This window comes from Eimeria necatrix, genomic scaffold, assembly GCF_000499385.1.
Source record: "Eimeria necatrix Houghton genomic scaffold, Enh_scaff1315, whole genome shotgun sequence".
In the NCBI taxonomy this organism is placed as follows: Eukaryota; Apicomplexa; class Conoidasida; order Eucoccidiorida; family Eimeriidae; genus Eimeria; species Eimeria necatrix.
In genome coordinates, this window is record NW_013652068.1 from 1 (window position 1) to 8,688 (window position 8,688).

The window sequence follows — 8,688 nt, forward strand, 5'->3', positions numbered from 1 at the left end:
CGCGGCAGCTGCTGGACGCGCGCAGCAGGCTGCTGCTGCTGCTGCTGCTGCTGCTGCTGCTGCTGCTGCTGCAGCAGCAGGTGCGGGGAGGCAGCAGCAGCGCGGAGCAACTCAAGTGGGGGGCTGCTGCGGCGGCAAGGACTGCCTGTCAGCGGCTACTACGGCTGAGCCCTTAGGGTTTAGGGTTTAGGGTTTAGGGTTTAGGGTTTAGGGTTTAGGGTTTAGGGTTTACATCTGCGTTTGGCGAGGGACCAAACCCCGAGGAAGTCGTGGATGCGCCAGGAGGCCCCAATCTTTTCCTTCTTCACTGCGGAGACGAGAGAGTAGCGGCGAGCAGCAGCAGGGAAGCAAACGGGGGGGGCCCCCCTGCTGCAGCAGATGGAGCGGATGCTGCAGCCCTGGTCCACTTCGTCCAGGGCCTCCTGCTGCTGCAGCAGCAGCCCCTGCGGCGCCTGCTGCAGCAAACTCATCGCGCCGGAACCCAGCAGCAGCAGCGGCGGCAGCAGCAGCAGCAGCGGCAGCGGCAGCTACGAAGACAGAGGCGCGCGCGGGCAGCTTAAGTCGCAAGCAGCAGCAGCAGCAGCAGCAGCAGCGGGACCGCGGCTGCAGCAGCAGCAGCAGCAGCAGCAGCAGCAGCAGCAGCTCGGGCTGGGAGGGGCCTCCAGGGGCCCCTTTCCCTGTCTTTGGCCTGAGCACAGGCGCCAACGCCTCAGGGGGCCCCCTTTGCTGCTGCTGCAGCTTGCTGCTGCAGGTGGGGGCCCGGGCGCTGAGGTGTACGTACACCTGGTGGCTCGCGCTGCTGCAGATCTCAGTGACCCTCGCCGGAAAGAGGGATTGGGGGCCCTCAGAGGGAAAAGGGCCTCGAGTTTTTGTCTTTTAAGAAGTAAAAACGAAAAAGCAAAATAAAAAGAAAGAAAAAAGAAGGAAAGAGGGTTTGCTTTCTGCTGCTGCAGCGGGCGCCTGAGCGCCGAGGCTTTGTCGGCTCCGTGCCTACTGAGGACGCCCTTTCGCCGCGCGCGCGGGCAAAGACAATGAAATAAAAACGCAAGAGGAATTAATAAACCTTTTTGAATTTATTAAGAGAAAAAGAACAGAAAAACTCCTTCTAGAAAGCCTCGCTCGCCGCTCCGCCGTCCGGCGGTCGCCGCGGAGCCCACGGGCACACACTTCACCCCCGCGCCGCCGCAGCCGCCTATTCCTCTTTTCCCCCAAACTTTCCTCTTTTTTCTTCAAATTTTAATTCCTAATTTCCATTTTATTTCCTTTTATTTCAACTGAGTCCAAGTTGGCCGAAATGGGGCGGCGGCAGCTCCAGATCGGCGTTGCGCCGACGCGCGCAGCAGCTCGCCGCACGCTGCAGTGACCCTCACACCCCCCCTCCTTTTTTTGTCTTTTTTCCAATTATATTTTCATTTAAATGGTTTATTAATAATTAAATTATATTTTAATCCAAACTTGCATGTTTTTGCGCTGCCAGGAGGCGAAAAATCCGCCATTTAGACCCTCCCCGTGCAGCACCAGCAACCCCTGCCCCTGCCACGACAGAGCCCGCAAACCCTAAACCCTAAACCCTAAACCCTAAACCCTAAACCCTCGCCAAATCCTACGTCCTTAGCAACTGCAAACGTGCAAACCTGGCATCTAGAAAACCCTCTCAAATACGCAGCAGAGAGGCCCCCTGCAGCAAACGGGAAAACCCTCCCCAGCAGTTGCCGTCGCTGCTACTGCTGCTGTTGCTGCTGCTGTTGCTGCTGTTGCTGCTGCTGCTGCTACTGTTGCTGCTGCTGTTGCTGCTGTTGCTGCTGTTGCTGCTGTTGCAGCGTTTTCGGAACCCGCTCTTTCTCTCTCTCCAGTGTTACTCTATGTAGCTTCTCACCCTGTGTGAGGTGACCCTATGCCGTAGATCCTCTGCTGCCAAACCCTAAACCCTAAACCCTAAACCCTAAACCCTAATGTTTTAGGACAGACAACAGCAAAAACACCAAAGACAAGAAAGCGTGTCACGGGCAAGGGTCCGCGAGCTGTCTGTGTCTTCTAGCGGAAAACTCCGAGCCCCACACCCTGAACCCCAAACCCTAAACCCTAAACCCTAAACCCTAAACCCTAAACCCTCGACACATTGGCCGTCAAGCTTCTTCTTGCGGCAGCGCCAGGAGCCGCAGGCGAACTGCCTGAGCCAGCTCGGCGACCTGCAGCAAAAGCCGCATGCGCAGCCCCAGACGCTGCACCCCAAACCCTAAACCCTAAACCCTAAACCCTAAACCCTAAACCCTCGCTAGGGTTTGCGACTCACGTCAGCAGGCACAGGGCTAGGCGCGTCGCAAAACCTGAGGGTTTGTTCTACAAAGGAGAGAGCAGCAGTCCGCAGCTTTCTCCCCTCAGCTTCGCTGCCCCTGAAGGCGCTTTTTTCTGAACGCAAACCCTAAACCCTAAACCCTAAACCCTAGCCCGCAAACCCTAGACCCTACCCCCTCAATGGGAACACGCCCAGCAGCCCCCGCGGGCGCCTCGCAGGGCGCAGAGAGACGCGCAGCTGCTGCGCCGACGGCCAGGGTTTACAGCTTAGGGTTTAGGTTAGGGTTTAGGGTTTAGGGTTTAGGGTTTAGGGTTTGGGGCCTGACCCGTCGATATAACTTGGGCTATCAGCCGCAACAAAGACAAACAAAAATAAGAAGCAAATGGGGGCCCGCAGAGCCGCAGCAATTCGGAGAGAAAGAAGCGGCAGATGCTTCTGTCCGTGTGTGCGTACTGCAACGCCCACAAACCCTAAACCCTAAACCCTAAACCCTAAACCCTAAACCCTAAGCCTTGTGGCCCGGATCTGAGCGATAAACTGACGCAAATTAACTCCTCAGTATCTGAACCCACGTCTGCAGCCTCTGCTCTCCAGCGGCTTAAGACAAAGGGTTTAGGGTTTAGGGTTTTGAAACGTGGGTGCTTCGAGGCTAAGGGTTGCTGCTCTGTTCTGCCGCTAAGTGCTGCTAGGGTTTAGGGTTTAGGGTTTAGGGTTTACGACGCGTTTGAAAACCGAAATGACTGCCACAAACTCTCCCTCATATTTGCAGACATAAAGCCAGAAGCGAACAATGCAAACCCGCCGCTGCAGCAGTAGCAACAGCAGCAGCAGCAGCAACGGCAGCAGCAGCAGCAACGGCAGCAGCAGCAATCGCAGCAGCAGCAGTATGAGAAGCAGCAGCAGAAAATGCAGCGTCCCTCGGCAGCAGCAAGTGTGCCGCTGTGAAACAACAGCAGCAAAGGCCGGAAGCCAGCAAACTGCAAAGAATGCGAAAACCCTAAACCCTAAACCCTAAACCCTAAGCCCTAAACCCTTGAATGTACCTCCATGCGCTTCTCAGCAAGAGCAGGAGCTTCTCCTCGGTTGCCTCCACAAACGAACAGCCGCCTGAGCAAACGACAAGCCCTGAAACCCTAAACCCTAAACCCCAAACCCTAAACCCTAAACCCCAAACCCTAAACCCTAAAACCCAAAGCCTCAGAGAGAGCATGCGCAGCTATTGAGGCTATCAGCTCAGGCGGCGCAACTGCTGCTGCCGTGCTGGCTGGGGCAGCAGCAGTTGTTCTTTTTGCTACTTTTGCAGCAGCAGCTGCTGCTGCTGCTGCTGCTGTTGCTGCTGCTGCTGCTGCTGCTGTTGCTGTTGCTGCTGCTGCATGCGTACCCCAGAAGGTCAACAACTGGGGGCCTTTTGTTGCGGTGTAAATCGACCATGAGCTTGAGCAGCACGAGAAGCCCGTCTGTGACGAGCAGCAGGGGGTCTGCTGCTGCGTCTGCTGCTGCTGCTGCTGCGCTGCTGCTGCTGCTGCTGCTGCTCAGCAGCTGCTGCCGCACAAACGACAGCACTGCAGAAGCAGCAACATTGGTCCCCATACACCCCAGCAGCGCCTGCCACTTCGCGCACAGCGGCCAGTCCTCGCGGCGGCAAATGCGGTATATCTGAAGCCACAAACCCTAAACCCTAAACCCTAAACCCTAAACCCTAAACCCTAAACCCTAAACCCTAAGCCCTAGCCCTGGATCGGGGAGGCGCTGCAGAAGCACCGCTGAACTCCCCGAGGAATCCGCTCCTGCCGCGAGCAGCGTTGGCTGTGCGTTGCTGCTAGGGTTTAGGGTTTAGGGCTTAGGGTTTAGGGTTTAGGACCTCCAGGAGTTCCTTTCTGGCAATGGCCTTGTAGCTATCCACTGATTTAGCGTATAACTGAAACCTCCGACTTATTCTTTGTTGCTGCCGCTGCGGCAGATGAACTCCGCGGCCAAGTCTGCTGCTGCCTCGGGCGCTCACGAAGACTTCGCTGCCCAGCAGGCTGCTCGTCTCTGCTGCTGCTGCTGCTGCTGCTGGGCCTGCTGCTGCTGTTGCTGCTGCTGCTGCTGCTGCTGCTGCTGCCGGGGCTGAAAACGACGCTGCGGGAAAGGGACTCGACTCTGCAGGCGCTGCTGCGTACGCGCTGAAGGCTTTGCCACCTCCGAGGTACAGCGGCTGCTGCTGCTGCTGCTGCTGCTGCTGCTGCTGCTGCTGCTGGGGGGCTGGCGGCAGCGGGTGGTGCCACGGCTGCTGCTGCGGCGGCTGCTGCTGCCAGCCCCGAGTCTCCACTGCTGAAGGTGCCACAGAAGTGACCAGGCTGCTGGAGGTGAGGCTGCTGCTGCTGCTGCTGCTGCTCTCCGTGATGGATGCTGCAGCAGCACAGCACATCGAGCTACCCGAGCAGCTGCAGCAGCAGCAGGAGCAACAGCAGCAGCAGCAATAGCAGCAGCAGCAGCAGCGGCAGCAGCAGCTGCTGCAGCTTACAAGTGTCGTAGTCGCTCCTCTTCTCCCAACCCTCTTCATCATTTACGCTCTCGGGAATGAGCGAGCGGGGGTCTTGGTGCGTGTGTTGCTGCTGCTGCTGCTGCTGCTGCTGCTGCTGCTGCTGCAGGAACAGCTGCTGCTGCTGCTGCTGCCGCTGCTCCAGCTGCAAGGGGTCGGCCTCCGGCTCGTGCTGCAGCGGTACAAAGTACTGCTGCTGCAAATGCTGCTGCAACGGCTGCTGCAACGGCTGCTGCAGCTGCTGCTGATGCAGCAGTGGCTGCTGCTGGAGATGTTGCGGCTGCAGTGGCGGCGGCTGCTGCAGCTGTTGCTGCTGTAGGTGCTGCTGCTGCATGTGCTGCTGCAACAGGTGCTGCTGCAACTGCTGCTGCTGCAGCTGCTGTTGCTGCAGCTGCTGTTGCTGCAGCTGCTGTTGCTGCTGATGATGCATATGCTGCTGCAGCACATCGAGCGAGGGGCTAAAGCCGGGTGCGGGCTGCTGCTGCTGCTGCAGATGCTGCAGCGGATGTAACTCTTGCAGCATCATATGCTGCTGCTGTTGCTGCTGCTGCTGCTGGACGTAAATTAGCTGCTGCGGATTGTAGAGCTGCTGCGCAGCGGCATCCTGCTGCTGCTGTTGCAGCGGGTGTAGCGGCTGCTGTTGCTGCTGCTGCTGCAAAAACAGCTGCTGCGGCTGCTGCTGCAAAAGCAATGCATGTGGGGCCTTGTCTTCAACTTGCTGCTGCTTAAAGAACTGCTGCTGCGTTCTGAATGAAGCGCCTGAAGCAGCAGCAGCGGCAGCAGCACAACCGGCAGCAGCAGCCGTGAGACTCTGGCACAAGCAGCAGCAGCAGCAGCAGCAGCAGCAGCAGCAGCAGCACATGCTGCCTCAAAGCGCTTGATTCATACCAGCGCGACAAGACGAAAAGCAGCAGCAGCAGCAGCAGCAGCAGCAGGTGACCCTGCTACTGCGTCATCTCATGTCGCCGCGTCTGTTGCTTCAGCTGCTGCCGCTGCTGCCGCAGCAGCAGCAGCAGCAGCAGCAGCAGCAGCAGCAGCAGCTACTGCACTTGCCTGGCAAATGATGCTCCGGCTCTTCAAACAAATCTTCCATTTGGAGGCGCTGCTGCTCTGCTTCGGAAATGTCTGAAAGGGAGGACTGGTTGCTCGACCACTGAAATACACAAACCCTAAACCCTAAACCCTAAACCCTAAACCCTAAACCCTAAACCCTAAACCCTTTGCAAGTGGCTTGAAGCTTGCAGGCCCCGCAGCCTGCTTTCGCAACCCCGCGTAGATGCTGCCCCCCGACGCAGCACTTCGCCCCCGCTGTAAACCCTAAACCCTAAACCCTAGACCCTGAGCCGCAAACCCTAAACCCTAAACCCTAAACCCTAGTCGCTTGCCTCGTCGGAGCTTCTTTGCATTTCTTCGGGGTCTCCGTCGAATTGCCAGGGCTCGTGTTCAGCTTGCTGCTCCTGGTCGTGCTGCAGCACGAGCTGCTGCTGCTGCTGCTGCTGCTGCTGCTGCTGCCGCTGCTGCTTGCGGCCCTCCCACCACCTGCGGGTTAACTCGTAGGCGCTGCGCACGCAAAGGGCCACGAGGAGGTTTGTGTACTTAAGGAACTGTGGCTCTCCGCTGCCGGGGGGTCTGCTGCTGCTGCTGCTGCTGCTGCTGCTGCTGCTGCTGCTGCTCAGCCGGTGGGTTGTCTGGTGCTTCTGCTGCAGCTGCAAACGAGGGTTTACGAAGTCATCCAGCAGCGAATCCAGCAGCGCCGTTTCCCGCAGCGCTGCCAGCGGCGGCTCCACGGGGGCCCCCCTGCAGCGCGCAGCAGCAGCGAGGGTTTAGGGTTTAGGGTTTAGGGTTTAGGGTTTGGGCTTGGCTGGCCGGCGGAGAGGGTTTGCGGGTTGGGGCAAAGCGAGGCTGCAGCTTCTTTGCGCTCTGCAGCTCGTAATGATGGCTTGAGGCGCGCGAGGCCAGAGAGCTTAGGGTTTAGGGTTTAGGGTTTAGGGTTTAGGGTTTAGGGTTTACCGAGTCCTGCGGTACTCCAAATGCCACGGCCGGGACACTCCGTACTGACTCGCAGAAGGCATTTCTAAAACATCTTCTTCAAGGGGCCCCTCTTCTGGCTGCTGCTGCTGCTGCTGCTGCTGCTGCTGCTGCGGTGGGCAGTGGAGCTGCTGCTGCGGAGGGCTGATGATCTGCTGCAGCGCCTGCTGCTGCTGCTGATGTTGCTGCTGCAGTTGCTGCCGGTGTTGCTCTGCTTGCTGCTGCTGCATGCGCATGGTGGTGAACCCCGTGGTGCTGCAGCTGAGGCTGCTGCTGCTCAAGCTGCTGCTGCTGAGGCTGCTGCTGTCGCTGCTGCTGCTGCTGTCGACGGAAACTACGGTTTCCTCGAGACTTCTTCGCCTCTTGTTGCGCTGCTGCTGCTGCAGCGCTGGTGGCACGTGCTGCAGCCCCTGCAGGTAAGGATTTTGTCGTTGCTGCTGCTGCTGCTGCAGCTGCTGCACATCCTGCATAGGCGCAGCAGCAGCAAAGCCTTGCATGTGTAGCTGCTGCAGCTGCAGCGGGTGCTGCTGCGGCGCCGCTGCAGCAGCAGCGGGGCCCGCGAAGGGCTCCGCGCCTGCGGCCGTGAGCGCTGCGTCCGCAGCAGCACTTGCTGCTGCTGCTGCTGCTGCTGCTGCTGCTGCTGCTGCTTTCTTGGGGGGCGCAGGCCGCTCGTACAGCAGCTGCTGCAGCCCCTCAAACTGCTGCAGCAGCTGCTCAACTATGTCGCAAAGGTCGCATGCATCTGCGGGCGCCAGGTGTATGTCCACCCCGATGAACAGCGAACGCGTTATGCTTCGAAACAAAGCTGCCAGACGAGGAAACCTGAGAAACACCCAAACCCTAAACCCTAAACCCTAAACCCTAAACCCTAAACCCTAAACCCTGTACGCTTCGGTGACTAAGGGCACGGCAGGCGGGGGTGCCGATGCGGGGTGCATTCCCGCGCCAGCTGCGGCTGCAGCTGTGTGAAGTGCTGCTGCTCTTGCTGCTGCTGCTGCTGCTGTTGCTGCTGCTCTTGCTGCTGCTGCTGCAGGGCCAGGCTCACTCATCCAAGTTCGTGAGCAGCAAGTAAAGCTGAGCAGCAGAAACCTCGCGCTGCCTCTCAACGTGGGTGGGGGCGTCAGTTGCTGCTGCAGCAGAGGGGGAAGCAGCAGCGTCATCCGCAGCAGCGGCGGCCTGCTGCTGCTGCTGCTGCGGCGCAGCAGCAGCAGCAGCAGCAGCAGCAGCAACACCCCCCGGCTGCACCACCAGCCGCGTCAGCAGCTGCGCAAGCCGACGAGCTCCGCTCAAGTCCGGCCTCCATCCAGCGACGAAGATAAAAAGCGCCAAAGCATAAAAGTAGGCGTTTTCTGCAGCAAACCCTAAACCCTAAACCCTAAACCCTAAACCCTAAAGCCGGAACCCTAAACCCTAGATAGGCCCTAGCCCCTCTTCGCCACAAGGTCAGCGCCCCAGCAAGCGCCCCGCCGATCCTACCCACGGACTGTAGATACAAGGGCTTCTCCACGTAAACCCTAAACCCTAAACCCTAAGCCCTAAACCCTAAACCCTAAACCCTGTTTGCTCACCGGCGTGCAGGAACAGGGCAGATATATTCGACAAGTTCATCGAAAACAACTCTTCTCGCTCATCCTGAACAGCAACACTAAACCCTAAACCCTAAACCCTAAACCCTAAACTTTAAACCACAGCCCCAAAACCCTGAACTCAAAGGTAGGCCTCGAAGGGTTCAGGGTTTTGCCGCCTTTAAAGGGTTTAGGGTTTAGGGTTTAGGGCTTTGAGTTTAGGGTTTACTCGAAGCAAGAAACTCCTCAACTCCTCACTGACACGCAGCGTAAAC

General features: G+C 58.5%; 3 protein-coding genes across 3 annotated transcripts; 1 reads left to right on the forward strand and 2 right to left on the reverse strand.

Moving 5' to 3' along the window:
* Positions 1 to 225: 225 nt before the first annotated feature.
* ENH_00010560 (hypothetical protein) lies at positions 226 to 560 on the forward strand (the record flags this gene model as incomplete). Its single annotated transcript, XM_013578820.1, has 1 exon — positions 226 to 560. A coding segment is annotated over one exon (335 nt), but the record flags the coding sequence as incomplete, so codon positions are not given.
* Positions 561 to 2,089: 1,529 nt separating this feature from the next.
* Positions 2,090 to 4,706, reverse strand: ENH_00010570 (hypothetical protein; the record flags this gene model as incomplete). The annotated part of the gene is made up of 6 exons (XM_013578821.1): positions 2,090 to 2,236; positions 2,294 to 2,409; positions 2,622 to 2,748; positions 3,340 to 3,403; positions 3,678 to 3,952; positions 4,158 to 4,706. The coding sequence occupies 6 exons, from the start codon at positions 4,704 to 4,706 to the stop codon at positions 2,090 to 2,092; spliced, it is 1,278 nt and encodes a 425-aa protein (XP_013434275.1).
* Positions 4,707 to 6,193: 1,487 nt separating this feature from the next.
* ENH_00010580 (hypothetical protein) lies at positions 6,194 to 8,456 on the reverse strand (the record flags this gene model as incomplete). The annotated part of the gene is made up of 4 exons (XM_013578822.1): positions 6,194 to 6,617; positions 6,831 to 7,670; positions 7,894 to 8,197; positions 8,417 to 8,456. The coding sequence occupies 4 exons, from the start codon at positions 8,454 to 8,456 to the stop codon at positions 6,194 to 6,196; spliced, it is 1,608 nt and encodes a 535-aa protein (XP_013434276.1).
* Positions 8,457 to 8,688: the final 232 nt, after the last annotated feature.